The sequence below is a fragment of the Pelobates fuscus genome, chromosome 1, assembly GCF_036172605.1.
Source record: "Pelobates fuscus isolate aPelFus1 chromosome 1, aPelFus1.pri, whole genome shotgun sequence".
Lineage (NCBI taxonomy): Eukaryota > Metazoa > Chordata > Amphibia > Anura > Pelobatidae > Pelobates > Pelobates fuscus.
The window spans coordinates 323,413,911-323,434,673 of record NC_086317.1 but is presented as its reverse complement, the minus strand read 5'-3'; the positions used below and the strand labels follow the sequence as shown (position 1 = coordinate 323,434,673).

Sequence of the window (20,763 nt, the reverse complement as noted above, 5' to 3'; positions counted from 1 at the left end):
GCCTCCTTGTGTACACACGTATGAGCTGAGACCAAATCACTGTTCCATGCTTTACAGCAATAGAGATCTTACTTGACTCGGTGGTTTATTGTAACAATCCAATTAGAAATCCCATATTTCTTTCAAAGTGAGCAGAATTATCAGTAGGATGTACTTTATGTTAGCATTAATGTAATTCTGATTAGAGAGCGAGGACTTCCTATTCCAAATCCTGAACAGCAGCACATATGGAAAAAAAAACATTTTTATGTGCATGCCCTGTAAGATCAGTTTCTTGATCGTCATGGTGGGGTTGAATGTCAGTATGAAGTCATCTACTCTATGGAAAACTAACACCTTATATCTTACAAATTCTCTAACGATCAGATATTTTCTACTTTAAGTGATTTGACAAAATAAAACTGCTTCCATTTACTAATGGCACTTGAAAAGATCTGATATTTAAAAACAGAATTAAAAAAGCTGTTTGCAAATAACAAAATCACAAATTAAGTGTTTTTTTTTATTCTCATTAATTATCTCACATCTTATTAGTTTGTCTATTTAATGCGAAAATACCTTGGAATATTATAACAGGTGACTATGAAATCTGACGTCTGATGTTATGCATTCAAAGCAAATTTGATGCATTATGTAGAACTAAATGGAGAGAGTTAGGTGGATAAACAACGGTTTATTGCGAGTACAGAAAATATACATTTTTATGCAATAATTATTTCAAAAATAAAATCTAAACTATTAATTTTACTACAGGTTTTGCTTTCTACCTGAACCATACAATATTTTAAATTGACAACAATATAATCAACCTCACTGCATTATGTGATCAATATATTAATCCGGAGAAAACAAGTTAGCCACACCGACTGTGTAACATTACCACCAAACCTCACATTGAAATTATTTATTTAGTGCAGCAATTTATTTGTCTGTAAAGTCAACTGTTTGAGGTGGTATATATGTACTACTTATGGTTAACCCCACTAATAGCATGAAGTATAAACATTTTTAGAAAGGACTGGTAAGGATAACATTCAGTCTTCAGTTTCCTTTAAAACATAAATAAATAAATTACCTATATTTATGATTAAGTATGAATAATAATTTCAATTAAATACATAATTTATAAAGCAATATTCAATCAGCTCCTCCAACAAAACAACATAAAAAGTTTTTGTAATTGTTTCTCTACAATCAATAAGAGGGTTTAACAACAATTTTAAACTGGATCTATAATCAATACTATACATTTAATGGTAATATTTTGTTTCCTGTTATCCCTTGTCTTCTGTGTTACTAGTGGGCAATTATATATTTAAATTAAACAATATACAAATCTTTTAATACTGTTATGTAAGCATTTTAATCAACCTTGGGTTTCATATATACCATGTGCGTGTAGATGTGTATATGTGTAGAGGTGTGTGTGTATATAGAAATATGAGAAGAGGATATTCACAAGACTTGTAAGTGATCAGACCATGTCCCAGTTTTGCTAACAATTAAATTTCCTACACTTTTCAAAATTAGAAATAGATTGAGACTGAATGAAAGCCTTCTGAAAATAGATAAGGTACCCTCCGAGTTAGCTATGGAAATATATCAATTTATTCAAATTAATGACAAAGGGGAGGTCCCATCTGTCACATGTTCAGCCTCACCTTGAGGTGCCCGCAGTAACGAACTGCTCGGCAACCCTCAGGAGGTTTATATAAGCCCGACTGATCTACCACTTAGTCACACACACTGGGCAAATATTAATTATTTTACTTTTTTCACAAAAAAAATATATGAAGGCTTATTTTGTCCACTTAACTTTGACTAAGTGGCTACTAAAAAAGACTGGACATACCCCATTTGCAATACCTTGGGTTGTGTACTTTTGCAAATGGTATGCCATCATTTGGGTAATTCTTATTCCTGGGCTACCACACGGTCTCAAATGTAACATTACTAATCTGGCAAATTTCTGTGTGAAAGAACTGAAAAATGGAATGTGCTATATTTGACCCTGTAACTTTCCAAAACACTGTAATACTGTTAATGGGGGGTACTGTTGTACTCGTGAGACTTTGCTGAATACAAATATGTGCATTTTATTGCAGTAAAAGCCAACAGTATTATGACATTTACAGCTAAAATGTCAGGCGGAACTACAATTTTTTTTTTAAAATCTTAATTTCTCACAGTTTTTTTTTTAATTTAATTCATAATAAATTATGTTTCATCTATGAATAGTTCATGATAAATTAAAGCCCTGTCTCTCCTGATCAAAATGATATATAATAAGTGTGGGTGCACTTAAGATGAAAGAGGTGAATTACGGTTGGAGAGACATATAGCGCAAATTAGAAATCCAGCCAACCTCCATTATGGCAAGAAATAATAAACCAAATATATTATCAATATACAATGGAAAGTAGTTTTGTAGCGATTTCTGGGAAATGTATTTCTTATCGTGACTCATGGCACCCCTGGCTGGTGTCTAGAAGTAAAGCTAAGGTAGATTAGGATAAGGAAGGGATACAAGTGAAGAAATGGGAAGGGAGAGGATAGAAACCATGGAATGGGAAAGGGGAAAGGAAGGAAGAAAGAGTAAAGGAAAAAAAAGAGAAAAAGAAAGGGAAACAAAGGGGAAAAAATAGAAAAAAAATGTAAAAAATAAAGGGGTAAGGATAGATAGGATTGATCAAATGAAGTGCCAGGAGAAAAGGGGAATCCTTGGATACATAATACCCCTCATTTAATATCGGGTCCTAATTGCTGCAGTGCTTATTTGTGTATGTTTCTATCTTTCTTCATTTTATGGTATCTGTATATTGTCTTAAAACTATGTTATCAGAATGTTGATATCCCTGTATATGCCTTATTTTAATTTATTCCTACATTTCAATGAATTCATGGATATAATTGTATCTTATTTTTATTTCTGGCAATGTTGTAATAACTGAAATAAAATAAAACGAATTAAAAAAAAAACGTAAATGGAAGCATCTGTATATTATATACTATAATATTTAGTCAAATTGGGATAATTTTCTGTTATAATGTCAAGCCAATCTCTGTGATTCATCCAGAAAAATAACTAAGACAACATAATCTCCAGATTATAAAATTCTTTCGTTTTATCTCTATTAATAATTTTTGATCTAAACAAAGCATTGAGTTGAGAAAGAACTATGTTTAGGTTGAAATGTTGCCAGCTTTGTGTTCAGGAACAATAAAGAGATTGTTCAGTTTGCTTTACTTGGAATGCTGGATGTTGCGAATCAGGTGATATTGGTAGAACACTCCCCTATTCGTTTGTTTGATACATGATTTATTTGTGATGAGGAAATGTTTTATTTAATCATCAAGCCATTTTGGAGATTAACAGGTTATTTACTTAAGTGAAACTCCAAAGTGAGTTTTACGTTTAAGGCCCGAGTAGCCAAATCAAAAGCATTGATTTTTTAAAATGTTTCCAGTTTAGCTGTTTTCACCCTAAATTTGAAATTCACTTTGAATTCTCAATTTAGTGAAAACTCTGTTAGTGACCAATCTGTATGTGACTTTTAGAGCCTGTATTAGTCAGAATATATTATATATACAGAACTTCTGGTCTTCCCTCCCTCAAGTGTTGCTACTCCCTTTTCTGTGTCCCTCAAGTCAATTGCGCTAGCATCCACTCTACCTCTAAGGCTCGCTGCCTAGGTGTTCTCTTTGACTCCAACGTCGCCTTCACCCATCATGTCCAATCAATCACTAAATCCTGCCATCACAAAAATATTGCGCGCATCCGACCTTATTTAACGCCTGATACGGCAACGGTGCATGTCCATGCCGCTGTTCTCTCTCGCCTTGACTACTGTAAGCCACTTCTCAGTGGTCTTACGTGTTCCCAACTAGCCCAGTCTATAATAAATGTGGTGGCGAGGCTCATCTTCCTGTCCGCCCGCACATCCCACGCCTCCCTCCTTTGTCAGTCCCTACATTGGCTTCCTGTAAGCTATAGGACTCAATTTAACATCCTGATACTTGCTTAGAAATCTCTACACAATACGGCTCTGACCTACTTATCCTCACTAATACACAAATATGTCCCGTCTAGGCTCCTACGCTCTGCCGGAGACCTACGTCTTACCTCTGTTCGTACTCCTACCTCTGATGCTCACCTTAAAGACTTCTCTAGGGCTGCACTGTTCCTATGGAATGCCCTCCCCCTCTCTGTTAGACTTTCACCTAATCTCCACTACTTCAAAAAATCTTTGAAATCTTACTTCTTTAGGAAAGCATATCAATTAAACTGTGAACAGCTTTCCCTCCCCGCACCCTGATTCCACTCCTGCAACTGTCATCAAAACAAAACACTAACACCAACGTATTCTTTATACTATCTAATCAAATGGTATGTGACACAGCTAAATTACAACAGTATTTTGTTTTATTGCAGCTTATCATTGATACACCAACCAGTCCAATAACCAGTGGCTTACCGCTCTTCTTTGTCATCACTGTGACAGCAATTAAGCAGGTATCTAATACAATTGTGTTTTACATCCCAAGATCTAACTGCTTTAAATTAACAAGCCTATGGTATCCTGATGTCAGTTTGCCTTCAAACCTTTCATGCATCATTTATCACTGCTCTGCAGGGCTATGAAGACTGGCTCAGGCATAAAGCAGACAATGCAATGAACCAATATTCTGTCCTTGTCATCCAGCATGGCAAACTGGTCAGGAAGCAGAGCAAGAAACTCAGGGTGAGTACCAAAACATTATTGAAATTTGCTTTTTATAGTTAACTTATTCCATGGCTGAACAGACATAGACCCCAATTTAATACTGTTGAATAAGCTTTTCAAATATTTTTATATTTTTGGATAAACTTTTAGTATCAGAAATATATCATATCTAATGTAAATATGGCAATATATAAAAAGATATATCACAAGTGTAAAATAGTTTTCATTCATAATATTAAATAATTTTAAAGGTTTATCCAAAAATATTAAATCCTTTGAAAAACTTATCTATCAATATTAAATTGAGGCCTTGGTTGGAACCAGACAGAAGTTTTGAGTAGCCTGTTGAGGTGAAGATATGCATTGAAATATGTCAACAATATATGATTTACACAGACCTCACTAGCTGGATACTGTAGAATGATTTGTCTAAAATTCAAAAGAACTGAAAAAAATATTACCCTAGCCTTTGTGTATTGCATACAAATAATAACTTGAAGAAATAGCTATTTGTAACAATGTTAAAGGGACTCTCCAGTGCCAGGAAAATATATCAGTTTTCCTGGCACTGCAGTACCCTGCAGTGCCCTTCTCCCTCCCACCCCCTCCCCCTTGTTGCTTGAGGGGTTAAAACCCCTTCAGTGACTTACCTGAATCCAGCACCAATGTCCCTCGGCGCTGGGTCAGGCTCCTCCACCTCCACGCTCCTCCCCCGCCGATGTCAGTCGGCAGGGTAAACCTAATGCGCATGCGTGGCAATGGCTGTGCACGCGCGCATTAGACCTCCCCATAGGAAAGCATTATTGAATGCTTTCCTATGGGGAGGTCTAATGCGCGCGCGTGGCCATTGTTCAATGCTTATTATTATTCAATGCTTTCCTATGGGTATTCCGGCGACGCTGGAAGTCCTCATGCATAGTGTGAGGACGCCCAGCGTTGTTTAAAACTCTTTTCGTGTTCTAAGAACACGGAAGTCCCTCTAGTGGCTGTCTGATAGACAGCCACTAGAGAAGGACTTAACCCTGCAAGGTAATTATTTATAAAAACTGCAACAATTACACTTGCAGGCTTAAGGGTGGTGGGAGTTAGCACCCAGACCACTCCAATGGGCAGTTGTGGTCTGGGTGCCCGGAGTGTCCCTTTAATATGGGACATCTTTTTACGCCCTGTATTTAACAAATTTATGGTTGTGAGGTGTAAAAAAAAGGCCCTGTAAAGAATGGGAAAAAAACAGTTGGCTGAATAATGGGCCATTCAGACTGCAAAATCTGGACATTGTTAATACTATTCAATAGTGTCTATATTTAGCATTTGTTAGGCCCTAAACAGGTTAGACCTTTATCCGGCCCCGTTTAAAAAATGAAATCAAAACTATTAGCCCACTGGAAGTGGGAAGCGAAAGGACATTAGGTTCCCCAATTATATTATAATAGCACTCATCAACCACGAGAGAGGGAAGGAGAGTGGGCAGGCCTGAGGGGAAACTATGTGTACCCCCTGTTGTTCAACAGGTCCTGTCCCCATGAGATGGGGCCTTTCTAGTGACTGGGCAGTCATTGGGAAATTGCTGCCCAGTTGCTAGTTTTAAACATTTAGTAGAAAGATATCTATCTGCTGCATGGCAAGCGGGGCTCTGACCTTTGCACCTGGCAGTAAGCATATAAAATCCGTAAAGAGAAGATGATCAATTAAACACTGTTTTTTTTAATTTATTTTCCTCATTTACTATGTGAATACTTTTTGTGGATGGACTGTATTGTGATGTCAATTCAATTATGTAATTTACAGAAAACCGCTGGTTTCCCTTCAAGGTTTTATATTTCATATTTTAAGAGTTGATGTGCACAAATTCTTTTTCTACATAGTATAAATAGCTATAATGTTTATTTTTCCTGCAGGTTGGCGATGTCGTAATGGTTAAGGAAGATGAAGCTTTTCCGTGTGATATGATAATGTTATCATCAAGCAGGGAGGACGGTACATGTTTTGTGACAACGGCTAGTTTAGATGGAGAGTCTAGTCACAAGGTGAGAAGATCTGTTTTCATATCTTTAGAGTGTTACACATTTTCAAGTATTGATAATATTAGATGGAAATTTGATTCCACAACCTATACATTTCCTTTGTAAACAGTGCGCTGAAACCTAAAATCCATTTTAATTTTCCTACAATGACATTAAATCCGTTGTTCTTAATCCATGGTATAGGAGCCAAAACTGGGTTTTATGCTATTTTCAGGATATCCCCACTGGCTGAAACAGCTACTTTGTATTCAATTAGCTGCCAATAATAATATATTTACTAAGCACACTGCCTTTATTAATGCAGTGGGGACCTCTCTGGCACTGAGAGTCTAATTAAGGTGTTCTGTAGAATTGTTATTTCCTATATATTTATACTGCAATAGAAGAATAGGTCAGTGATCTAATTTTACACTTGAAGAATTGAATGCCAAGCTAATACTATGCACATAATTTAGGTTCCTGGGGGGGAAATAAGAACCACTGCATTAGATACAACATTAGAAATCTATAAATCAGTACTAGACATAAAACTGCAAATGTTTGGGATTAACTAATAAACATATCCTAGAATTATTCAATGCTTTCTGCTTCTAGACAGCCACTAGAGGCTGTCTTAGTACTGCAATGTAAACATTTCAGTTTCTCTAAAACGGCAATGATTTATGTTGCAGAGTTAAGAGGACAGGGTCAATGGACCCAGACAACTTCAATGAGATGAAGTGGTCTGAGTTCCTATAGAGTCCCTTTAAAGTAAGACTATGCATATGCAAAACCTGCTGAAACATGACAGATTTCAAACCTGTCCATTTTCAACATGCCTAGTTGCTTTCAATAAAGCTTTCTTTGTGTCCACCAATGAGGAGGAGGGGCTCAGCAGAACTGAAACTTACTGTAGATTTAAAGGAACACATTTTTTTATTTTTATTTATTTTAATACTCATATTGTTGGAGTATGTAAATCTACTCTTTCTTTATATTGTTTTGGCTTACCTCCTGAAACAGAATGCATCTTCTATACTAATTTAAATATTTTTTATTCCAACATAAAAATGATGTGGGCCCGTACCAAGTGCCCCTGTGTACTATCCTCCACTACATTGCTAATGTGAAATTTACAATTATACATGAGCCATTTCAATTTAACCCAAATTTGGTTTGCACTGATTGGCTGATATTGTCAGCTGATGCTTTAAGACAATATAGGCTCTCCAAAGTTTGAAAAACATGTGTTTGCACAACATAGAGTTACATGGAGTATTTCTGGTGTAGCTCTAATTTATATCTAAATAATGATAAAAAATAATATGTGTAACTATTATATAAGACATGTAAACAAAACCATGATATCTCTGCATTGGACCTATTGCACTGTGGTAACTACGTGGTTTGCTGTGCCTTAATTCTTAGAAATCCAATCCTATCTGTAGGACGCGAAATGGGGACTCTGTGATTTCATTATTTGTTAAGCAGCTCCAAGCTGTACCAAGCAGAGTCCACAATGATTTAATGGGAAATCCAAGTTTCCATTTGTAAATCGGTAATGCTTTTAGTATCAAACCTGCAGAGTTGCCGCAATAATTTCTGCTTCTGTATTCTGCTTTGTGAAGCATTGGAACATTTTTTAATGTGTTTAAATATTTTAAACACTGTTTTTATTATTAGATAAATCTCAGGCAACTTTAAAGGAAAACAGCAAGCACCACAACCAACACAGTAAGCGGTAGTAGTTATTGTGTCAGGAGTGCCCTAGTGCCCCGCTAATATAAGTAGTCAATCATTTGCTAACGGTTTGACTAATAACGTAGGATCTGCCAGGTGCTGCTCCCTGCCTCAACGATAGCTGGAAGTGGTCTGCTGGCCGTTAGACTGGTGATACATGGCTTAGCTTATTGGCTGAAAGTAACCAACGGACACTCTCAGGCAATGAGTTAGCCTTGCAGAGCTTAGTTTAGGGAAGCTAATGGAAGCTTCAAGTAGACGTTTCCCATTACACAACAGGAAAACAAGGGGTAGAGATTAGCCCCTGGCAGACTCCAAGAAGGCAAATGGTTTGACTTCTTACATTTGGGAGTGCTGTAATGGTTCTTGGAGTGTTAGAACTCTTTTTATGTACAACGTTTCTATTCTCTTATCTAAAGAACTGAAACGTTGTGTAGTATGGGCACATTTCAATATATATAATGATTTCTGTTTTGAATAAAAGTGATGGCTATGCACTGCTCAGATAAGTATACTGTCATTTACTGACTCTTTTGTTATTTAGTTTTAATTTGTGCCTGTTAAGATTTAGAAAATTAGGATAATAATTAATAGCATCCTAATATGTTTCATTTTTAAAACCGTGAATTCTGGCTAATAGAATAATTAATTTTGAGAAATTGGATGGCTTTTTAATGGATCTACAATTTTAAAGTCAATAAAACTCTATATTTCTGATTCTTAAACTAGACCTACTTTGCTGTTCAAGACACAAAATCATTCCATCATGAGCAGGAAATGGACACATTGCACGCAACCATTGAGTGTGAACAACCGCAGCCTGATCTATATAAGTAAGAAGGAGCCTTTCAAATCCATGCAAATAATGACAAAACAAGCTCACAGGACACATCAGTTAGTTAACAATGGATCTCATGAACATACCGTATATACTCGAGTATAAGCCGACCCGAATATAAGCCGAGGCCCCTAATTTTATCCAAAAAAACTGGGAAAACGTATTGACTCGAGTATAAGACTAGGGTGGGAAATGCAGCAGCTACTGGTAAATTTCCAAATAAAATTAGATCCTAAAAAAAATATATTAATTGAATATTTATTTACAGTGTGTGTATAATGAATGCAGTGTGTGCGTATGTGTGTGTGTATGAGTGCAGCGTGTGTGTATGAGTGCAGCGTGTGTGTATGAGTGCAGCGTGTGTGTATGAGTGCAGCATGTGTGTATGAGTGCAGCGTGTGTGTATGAGTGCAGCGTGTGTGTATGAGTGCAGCGTGTGTGTATAAGTGCAGCGTGTGTGTATAAGTGCAGCGTGTGTGTATAAGTGCAGCGTGTGTGTATGAGTGCAGTGTGTGTGTATATGAATGCAGCGTGTGTGTATGAATGCAGTGTGTGTGTGCATGAATGCAGTGTGTGTGTGTATGAATGCAGTGTGTGAATGCAGTGTGTGCAGGGCCGGTGCAAGGATATTTGCCGCCGTAGGCAAAACAATTTTTGCCGCCCCCTCCCCCCCCATATGTCCTGACTTCCCCTCCTCCTCCCTCAGTGGTCCTTACCTCCCCACCCCCGTGTTCCTTCACCCCCCCCCCCAGTGGTCCTGACTCACCCCTCCCCTAGTGGTCCTTACCCTCCCCTCCCCTAGTGGTCCTTACCCTCCCCTCCCCTAGTGGTCCTTACTTCCCCCTCCCCTCCCATAGTGGTCCTTATCCCACCCCCTCCCTCTCATAGTGGCCCTTATCCCCCTTCTCCCTCCCATAATGTTCCTTATCCCCCCCCCCATCCCTCCCATAGTGGTCCATATACCCCCCCCCCCTCCCTCCCATAGTGGTCCTTATACCCCCCTCCCTCCCATAGTGGTCCTTATACCCCCCTCCCTCCCATAGTGGTCCATATACCCCCCCCCCTCCCTCCCATAGTGGTCCTTATACCCCCCTCCCTCCCATAGTGGTCCTTATACCCCCCTCCCTCCCATAGTGGTCCTTATACCCCCTCCCTCCCATAGTGGTCCATATACCCCCCCCCCTCCCTCCCATAGTGGTCCTTATACCCCCCTCCCTCCCATAGTGGTCCTTATACCCCCCTCCCTCCCATAGTGGTCCTTATCCCACCCCCTCCCATAGTGGTCCTTATCCCACCCCCTCCCATAGTGGTCCTTATACCCCCCCTCCCATAGTGGTCCTTATACCCCCCCTCCCATAGTGGTCCTTATACCCCCCCTCCCTCCAATAGTGGTCCTTATCCCCCCCCTCCCTCCCATAGTGGTCCTTATACCCCCCTCCCTCCCATAGTGGTCCTTATCCCACCCCCTCCCATAGTGGTCCTTATACCCCCCCTCCCTCCCATAGTGGTCCTTATACCCCCCCTCCCTCCAATAGTGGTCCTTATCCCCCCCCCTCCCTCCCATAGTGGTCCTTATACCCCCCCTCCCTCCCATAGTGGTCCTTATACCCCCCCTCCCTCCAATAGTGGTCCTTATCCCCCCCCCTCCCTCCCATAGTGGTCCTTATACCCCCCCCCCTCCCTCCCATAGTGGTCCTTATCCCCCTTTTTTTTGTTATTAATTTTTTTTATTATTATTATTATTTTTTTTTTTTTTTATATATTTTTTTTTTTTCGTTCCCCCTCCCTGCTTGATATATGGCAGGGAGGGGGGCTCCTTCCCTGGTGGTCCAGTGGCATTGGCAGTTCAGTGGGGGGGAGAGGGGGGCTGGCAGAGCTGTACTTACCTGTTCTGCAGCTCCTGTCAGCTCTCTCCTCCTCCGCGCGGTCTGTGCAGCTCCTTCTATCAGCTCACACTGTAAATCTCGCGAGAGCCGCGGCTCTCGCGAGACTTACACTGGGAGCTGACCGAGGTGCTGAACGGACGGCGCAGAGGAGGAGAGAGCTGACAGGAGCTGCAGAACAGGTAAGTACAGCTCTGCCAGCACCCCTCTCCCCCCAGTCTGTATTATGGCAATGCAAATTGCCATAATACAGACAGTGACTCGAGTATAAGCCGAGTTGGGGTTTTTCAGCCCAAAAAATGGGCTGAAAAACTCGGCTTATACTCGAGTATATACGGTAGGTATCTTTTGGTAAACTTTTGACCCAAAGATGATAAGATTTACTTTTCCTGAACAATGGATGGTTTGCATTATTACTTATGCTTTTCGTTTCCCACATCCAACAGTATATTATTACTTAAAGAGCTACTGTTTACATTTCTTACAAAATCTCAACATGTCATATAGCATTATTGAATCTCCTTTCTTTGTGTTAGTTCAATTCCCATGTACATTTTTTACATTTACCATAGAACATTGGTATCATTTGATCATTGCATTTATTATGGTATTCCCTCTTTCCCTCACCTTTTTTTGTTAATTTTATAGATTTGTTGGCCGCATAAATATTTATCGTGGATCAGATGACACTGTTGCCAGGTTAGTGTAAATGTTTTACTATTTGGGGTTAACCAGTCCTATTTCTCAGTCTATATTGAATATTGTTTGTGAATACTGCAAAGTAACAATGAGTTAAACATATACATTATGCTAATATTTAATTAATAATATATTTAATAATTAATTATGCTGATATTTTCCAACTCACTCGGATATTTGCGTAGAACATTTAATTCAAGATGCACCCAGTAAATTTAGTCAGTCAATGGTGATAGTGAACATACAGGTTTTCTCTATATTTTCGGTGCTTTTATTAAATAAATATTCTACTCTCTTATTTATTCTGTACAGCATATAGACAATCATCATCAAATGCATCAATACCTATTTATTACAGTGTAACATCAGAGATAATATTTTTTTTTGCATAAGTAGTGGATGTCTTTGCATAAATGAAATAAATCAACCTCCATGGTTGTATTGGTGATAATGAACATTAATGACTAGATTTTGACACACAGTCTGTTATGGATTCCACTTTCTATGATCATGTTGGACTGGTTGTTTGAGCAGCACAGAATGTATATTTTACAGTGCCTGGCTGAGTTAATATGAATTTGGCAGTCAGCATTGCTTAGCATCGTGAAAAGTATTTGGCACAAAATCGGGAACGTTTGTTATCATCATCAGTATAAATCATGATGTAAATGGGCAATCCAAAATTATTTAGTTGTATTCAGTGCTTAAATATACTGTTTAATTTGTACTACTAATTAATTAGATGTTTCCTTCTGAACTAGGCCTCTCGGGTCTGAAAATCTTCTTCTTCGAGGTGCCACTCTGAAGAACACAGAGAAAGTATTTGGTAACCACTACTAATCATTGATACACTAATAACAGAAAATTAGGTCAGATCGGATAATGTGAAAGTGCATGATACTAAATGGAGACCTATTTAAAGTGTAAACAAAAGAACAATCATTTTGGACTTTTTTACAATGGCATAATTTCACTGCCTTTATCATTGGTATTTTATATCGTGCTGTGATAGGGTTTTTGAAACTTGGTAAAAAAACAAAACAAAACAAAAAAAACTGTGGTCTGGAAATTTAGGATTAGGCATGGCCATGGATTTATTAGGAAGGATGGTTTTACTTATTTCTCTTTGGTGTTTTCTATATATGACAATGTTTTGTTCTATTTTCTGATATTGCACTGTTGTGGCATGTATTCATTACTTTGTTTCAAGGACACCCCTAACTCATTACTATTATTATTAAGCTCTTTTAGATAATAAATACAGGTAGTCAGATACAGTCAGCACGGCACCATAGTTCTCATTTGGTGTCTAGGCTACAGGTTAAATTTTGTTCCTAGGCACATAACCTTGCATTTCTGTATGCCATATGGTAGCAGTATAAGCAGGAAAACAATGAGAATTTTTAGTAACCAACTGCATTCTTGCATTATTTTATTAATTTCCGGTTGTATGTTGTTGATACAGCAAAAAGGCAATAAATTCACCTAAATGCAAGTTCCAGGTTTGCATACAGGTTGAAAATATTTTTTAACTCTATATTGGCAAATTGATTTCTCTAAGGACCAATAAGCGATTAACAATATTTGTTATTATAACCCTGTATATGCAAAATTAAACAGCATAACTTTGTATGCATTGAATTCCATTTCATTATTGTTTTAACTCTATACACTTCCATTGTGTACGCCAAACCTTCTTTCTTCAAGTCTCAAAGCGTTGTACAGTTCTGTTATTGCACAGGTCACTGTATAACTTTTTTTTACCACTTGCTAACCTAGTGACCACATTCTCTGATTCTTTGAATATAAATAAACCGCTTCCCATAACTGTCTTAAACTGGCATTGTAAGGGAATCTGAGAACTTGTTTTTAATAACCACTACTGAAAACTAATAAAATCAAATTTGACCTAAAATCCAGCCTGGCAGAATCATAGAACTTGCACTATTATCTGTTATCTGCACTATTATCTAGTAAATTATGTTTGTAAGTATTAGCTTCTCAATATCTATCCCTTATAACATGTTAATGATTCGTAATATGCCACTGTCTGACTGAATGGTAAGCAGATAGGGAGGTAGACTTATCTTAAGTTGACTATCCTTGGCATGCCTTCTTCTTACCGCCATACTTCTTCATCTGCCAGGAGCCGTCATTATATTGTATACATGTGCATACACAGCATTACAAATTGGTGGCTGTGGAGGATTCCACAATGTAAAGGATTTTGTACAGATAATCTTGCATATTCACAATAAGGTACCATAGGCATCTGCTTCTTTTCATGGAAGATGATGCTTGTTCCTATGAGCCATTGCAACCAGTGGCTGATGGGAAATGCATTTTGCCACTGATTACCAATTACATGAGACAAATTAGTACCTACATTGTCTCATTTACATATATCTTTTAATATACGTACATGAGAAATTCAAACAAAATGAAAAGCTCAGTGACAGAGCTTCTTTTAAGAATATGATTACTTGAAACAAAATCTTCCTCTGTATTCCTTTACTCGCACTACAAATAATTTAATTTTATTTAAACAGCACAGTTTGAAGTATTGCAGACTGATATATATATATTATATAGGTAGTGGAACTGCACTCAAACCCGGACCAGTCCCAATACCAAAAAGGACCAAATATAGAATTTAAATGTAGAAAGTAATCCAGGCACTCCAAAAGTCTTCCAAAAATAGGCAATTTTATTAGACCCAAGCACCAAAATACAACGTTTCGACCCTCAGGTCTTTGTCAAGCCAAAATACAACGTTTCGACCCTCAGGTCTTTCTCAAGCTTGACAAAGACCTGAGGGTCGAAATGTTGTATTTTGGTGCTTGGGTCCAATAAAATTGCCTATTTTTGGAAGACTTTTGGAGTGCCTGGATTACTTTCTACATTTAAATGATATATATATTATGTCTTAAAACAATGTTTGCTGTCAATCAGTTTTCTACCATCATGGGGGTAATTACTTTACTTTATCCAGGCTTCAAATAAAGCATCTTTTCACTGGACAATAAAATATACAATGAACAATCCTTACTTTGTGGTTGGATGTTATTCGTCTTATCTGCATCCTTAAGGAATATCTCATTGATATATTGTGCTGTAGGTTAAATGTGACAATGGGGACTATTCCTCAGGATATACAAATCATGAAATATATCCCCACATTTTTCATTGTGGATGCTCCTGTTAATTGGTTTCAAGTAACAAGTTCCCATAACATTCTCTTTTATTTCTAGGTGTTGCAATTTACACTGGTATGGAGACAAAGATGGCATTAAATTACCAGTCAAAATCACAGAAACGATCTGCTGTTGAAAAGTAACGTCTTTTTTCTTGCATTATTTATTAATCTAACTATGTTAATGCTTCAGTAATGGTAGATCTGAAATTATTCCATTATTTTAAAGCAGTATCTAAAACCACTTATTATATAGAGGCTTTATAGCTGAACTGAATGAAATATTGTTAAAATGAAGGGTGTAATAATAAAAATCTTTAGGAGTTTAGTATATAACGTAAATTAAATACATCTATAATAAATTGTATACAGATAACCATACGTATTTGTCACTGGACATGCATTATTTCTCTGAGTTACGTTGTGTTTCTCCATTGTAGCATGCAGTTTGATTGTTTGAAAATGATTGAGCGGCAAGAAGTTAATTACTTTAGCAGACTTTGCCTTATATGCAAAATCACAGAAAATGTTTTATTGTAATAATATTATAATTGACATTTTCATCCAACTCTTTACATGATTAAAATAACACATCTTCTGTTATCAAAGCGGCTCTGTCACTAACAGTAAACAGATTTAGCACTTAAATATATTCATCAAAACTTTCTATATTGAGGGAACCTCCTGGGAGGAGATGTGGGAGGCAGCCGCTAATGTATCAGTTTGCATAATCTCCCAAGAACAGATGTATAAGATCTTTTTTAGCTGGCCACAAGCCCGGTCCAGTTACATCATATGAGTAGGACTCCTACAGACTTCTGTTGGAGGGCTGTGGGCACAGAGGGACATACATCCATATGTAGTGGGAATACCACAAAATAGTATCATTTTGGGTGAAGATTGGGAGGATTTACAGGAGTTTTTTCATAGACCCTTTGCACAGAATACATGGTCAACTAAGGTCTTTCCATCCCATTCGCAACAATAACATAAACAGAATTGGCAGCTCATAGATCTTTAGAAGCTAAATGGTTGGGGATGGGACTCTTTCAAGGCAAGACGTGGAGGCACAGATTAGGGAGAATTATATCATGGAAAGACTTACTGCCTTGGTTTGAAATTCTATCCCTTCTTTCCATAAAATATGAGATTCTTGGCTGGAATATAATTCCAATCAATTTGCTTTTATTGTTTATCTTTCCTTTTCCAATTATAATAAGCGGCCATGTTTTTTTTCCAAATAGTTTTTATTAGGTATTTACTATTATAATAATATACAATGTCATGCTTTTTTCAGTAGACCATGCAATATTTTATGGTATTTCTTGTCTGTAACTAAAAAATTTTTTTTAAAGAAAACCCTCTATATTATCAGAGTTTGGGAGGTGTGGAGATCTAAATTAAGAGGGGCAGCCCTTTACACAGAATGTCCCACCGCTAAACAAGGAACAGATAGATATTTACAAAACAGTTGTGCAATTAAGAGTAGTCAAGCTAAGTACAGACAGGGGTAATCAGTTGAAGTTGCAATGGTCAGGACAAACTGCAACTATAGTGGGCGGCCCTGGGGCTGCGCTGGTTAACATGGTGCTTGTCAATTCGATCGGTACAAGACTAAAAGGGAAAAAAACTAAACAAATGCATAACAAAATGACAGATAACATGTGCAAGTGCCACCCAATCCTGCTTGCCGCTTCAAGGCCATAACCTCGGTGACCTTTTGGCATTCCGGATCCGTTTATGGCAGTCTTGCATCTATAATGATGCAAACAGCAATGCCCACACTAAATATGTAGCAAGTTCTGCGTCATTTCATCAGATCAAAATAATGAAATTTTGGAGTCACACTGGCAATGTCATACTCAAGGGCTTTGCAAACTCACTGCACTAAGAAACCTGTGACTTGTTGTGGTCTCTAGTAGCCCGAGAGAGCGTTCTGTGTTAGCTTATTCTGGAATTTGACCTTGGCTTGTTTTTGGACTTTCCTGATTTTTGTGCTTCTTAATCCTTGGCTTGTTTTAACATTCTGTAGTCTCTCTGTATCTCATTCTATTTTTTATTAGGTTTGTTTGTAGGTCCTGACACCCACAAACCAAATTAATATTGCAAATTGCACAGGACATTCCAGCACATTTTTGCGAGTTTATGTAAATGAATATAGTGTTGACAGAAACTTTGAATTTATCCCCTAGGTCAATGAATGCATACCTTATCGTGTACCTCTGTATTCTGATCAGCAAAGCTTTAATAGACACTGTGTTGAAGTATGTTTGGCAGAGCGAATATTCACGTGATGAGCCTTGGTACAACCAAAAAACTGACTCTGAAAGACAGAGAAACCTGGTAAGATTTATGTGCTTCAGATTTTAACCAACTGAAGAAAAAAAAGTGTGTTCAGATTTTTTTTTACCTTTTATTATTGATATTTCATTCATAATTAGTCAGCACATGTATAGATTAAAGGGGTGGTATATAATTATTTAAAAAAATAAACCTCCTAGTGAAGTCTCTGTCAGCTTCCATGAAGTTTCTAATTCACTTTTTAATGGAGTGTCACGTTGGTCACAGTTCCATAATGATAGCATAATGACCCTGTATGAGATCCTGCAGGGCTGCCATCAGAAATTTTGCCTGCCACAGCTCAAGGTCTGGGCCCCCTGGCACCTGCCCCGGAGTCCGCCCACAGGGCTGCCCCTCAGTCCGCCCACAGGGATGCGGTGTGTGTACTGATTGTGGTGTGTGTATAGTGGATATAGAATGTGTGTAGTGGTTGCAGAGTGTGTGTGTAATGGATGCAGTGTGTATAGTGGATGCAGATTGTACATTCGTGTAATGTATGAGGTGTATATTAGATGCAGAGTGTGTGTTTGTGTAGTGGATGTAGTGTGTGTGTTTGTGTAGTGGATGTAGTGTAGTGGATGTAGTGTTTGTGCAGTGGACGGATAGGGGATTCAGAACTGCACACAAGGCCATCCTGGTTAATAAGCGGTGCCCCATGGTGGCCATCCATAGTCAGGAGGACCCCGAGGGACAATATATAGCACTCACAGGAACAATCCACAGCACAAAAACACACATCATTAACGCATAAGCACCTAATGAACCAGACGCTACCTTCTGGTCATCCTTTGAAACCCTTGCCTTAAATGCAGGGGGAGGAGTGCTGCTAGTGAGTAGGCATGCCTGGAAATAGATAGAAGTTCAAAGCCTGGGTCGCTCCGATCACAAGGGAGAGGGGGTCAGGACAAAAAAAATGCATATCTTACTAAACCATACTGGACTGTAAGACGCGTGGAGACTACAACACTCTGACACAAGGGACTATACCTTTTACTCCACACCCCATGACACATACTCAAGGATAGACAATCTCCTACTCAACAAGGCAGGAATGGCTAAGGTCCTAAACACAGAAATTAACACCATGACATGGTCGGACCACGCCGACATAGCAGTCACTATACACAAGATGAAATACAGTTCCAATTGGAACTGGAGATTGAACACCAGCCTACTCAAAGACTAAACTCTAGTCGCAATGAACCTATAGGAAAAGGGAGTAACCAAGCCGCATCGTCCACACACACAAACACGGGGGGGGAGACCCTGGAGGGAGGCCTGAAGGGAACCAATAGGATATTAGGGAAGGTAGAAGGAGAACAGGGACACACACTGGGCCTGAGAACGAAACGGTGAATACAGTTAAAACAGTTAAATAAGGTTACGGATCATACTTTCAAGCCAAGATACATTGCTGAGGCCGCAGTGAACACACGCTAGAATAAGACTCAAGGCGGCACGGGATCAGCTATGTAGGGACAGTTATTTAGAGAAGAAATGTGATTTACTATGTTGTATAATACTCAAGTGGCGCTGTCAGTCAATATGTGAAAATTTTGAAAACTGCATAAATGCGCTAATAAAAACGCTATAAATAAAAAAAACTCTAGTCGCATCCACGAAAGTAGCCATCACGGACTACATCGCCCTCAATGCGGATGGGGAGATAAACCCAACGGCACTATGGGCGGGCCACAAGGCGGTCCCCAGGGGCCACTTCGTTAAAGCCGCCACCTACAAAAAAACAGCACAAAACTAAACTATTACTAGAATTGCAATCACATCTCAGGAAACTGGAACAACAGCACAAAACTAACCCTACCAACACTAAACTGACAGAACTTACAGCACTGAGACACTCCATCAAGGAACTAGCAGTAGAAGACATGGCTCGATCTATAATATGGTCCAAGCGACTATACTACGAGAAGACTAACAAGATGGACACTTTGCTGGCTAGGTCTCTTCCGTCTAGACAGGAGAGTAAACCGATAACTAAGATCAGAGACACGACTCAAGAAATTGCAACCACGCCAAAAGGAATAAACGAGGTCTTCACAAACTACATCACAGCATTATACAATCACTCCCCACAGCACACTGAGACCAATGCAGGGTACACGACAGCTAGACTAATTTATCTTGGGAATGGGTATGCAGAAATTGAGGCACCTATCACTAGAGATGTCGCGAACATAAAATTTTCCGTTCGCGTCCGAACGCGAATTTCCGCAAATGTTCATGAACGGGCGAACCGGGCGAACCGCCATAGACTTCAATAGGCAGGCGAATTTTAAAACCCACAGGGACTCTTTCTGGCCACAATAGTGATGGAAAAGTTGTTTCAAGAGGACTAACACCTGGACTGTGGCATGAGAGGGGGATCCATGGTAAAACTCCCATGGAAAATTACAAAGTTGATGCAGAGTCTGGTTTTAATCCATAAAGGGCATAAATCACCTAACATTCCTAAATTGTTTGAAATAACGTGCTTTAAAACATCAGGTATGATGTTGTATCGATCAGGTAGTGTAGTGACAGACCAAACTCCCCGTTTAACGCACCGCAAACAACCGCAAACAGTCCATTTGCACAACCGCAAACTCCCCATTTGCACAAGGTTGGATACCAAGCTAGCCATGTCCCGTTCCTTGTCCTCACTGATGTCATTGAAGGTCTCTTCCTCCACCCAGCCACGTACAACACCTAGGGTCCCTGAAAGGTGACAACAAGCCCCCTGGGACGCCTGCTGTGTTTGGTCTTCCACCTCCTCAAAGACACATTCCTCCTCTGATTCCTCTTCTTCAGACTCCTCTCTCTGCGTTGCCTCTCTCTGTGTTATCATAAAGTGTGTTAAGTAGTACTATTCCTATCAGTTTAATCCCTGTTACGTCCCCTATCAGGGGACGTGTATATGGCATTGATTTTAGGAACCGGGAGATGGAAAAAGATGCTTGGTCAGTCCTCCTACTTCAAATTTGGGGCACTGCGCGTGTAATCTAATGTGCCACCAGATAGGAGTGGTGTATTAAGTAGTACTATTATTATCAGTTTAATCCCTGTTACGTCCCCCTCATCAGGCCTTTATTAGTCGAATGTATCGCCCACTGTCAGTCCCTTTGGGATCCATCCCTCATTCATCTTAATAAAGGTGAGGTAATCTAGACTTTTTTGACCTAGGCAACTTCTCTTCTCAGTGACAATACCTCCTGCTGCACTGAAGGTCCTTTCTGACAGGACACTTGAAGCGGGGCAGGCCAGAAGTTCTATCGCAAATTGGGATAGCTCAGGCCACAGGTCAAGCCGGCACACCCAGTAGTCAAGGGGTTCATCGCTCCTCAGA

The 20,763-nt window shown here is 38.9% G+C and overlaps 1 protein-coding gene across 6 annotated transcripts in view; it reads left to right on the top strand.

The window, feature by feature from the left end:
* Positions 1–20,763, top strand: part of ATP11A (ATPase phospholipid transporting 11A) — a 202,101-nt gene that overhangs the window by 108,361 nt on the left and 72,977 nt on the right. For all 6 annotated transcript variants that reach the window (XM_063459730.1, XM_063459725.1, XM_063459743.1 and 3 more), the window contains exons 4-11: positions 4,433–4,513; positions 4,635–4,742; positions 6,623–6,751; positions 9,197–9,300; positions 11,837–11,887; positions 12,649–12,713; positions 15,139–15,220; positions 17,273–17,423. In XM_063459730.1, the coding sequence (XP_063315800.1) occupies positions 4,433–4,513; positions 4,635–4,742; positions 6,623–6,751; positions 9,197–9,300; positions 11,837–11,887; positions 12,649–12,713; positions 15,139–15,220; positions 17,273–17,423 (771 nt within the window). The remainder of the gene's footprint in view (positions 1–4,432; positions 4,514–4,634; positions 4,743–6,622; positions 6,752–9,196; positions 9,301–11,836; positions 11,888–12,648; positions 12,714–15,138; positions 15,221–17,272; positions 17,424–20,763) is intronic.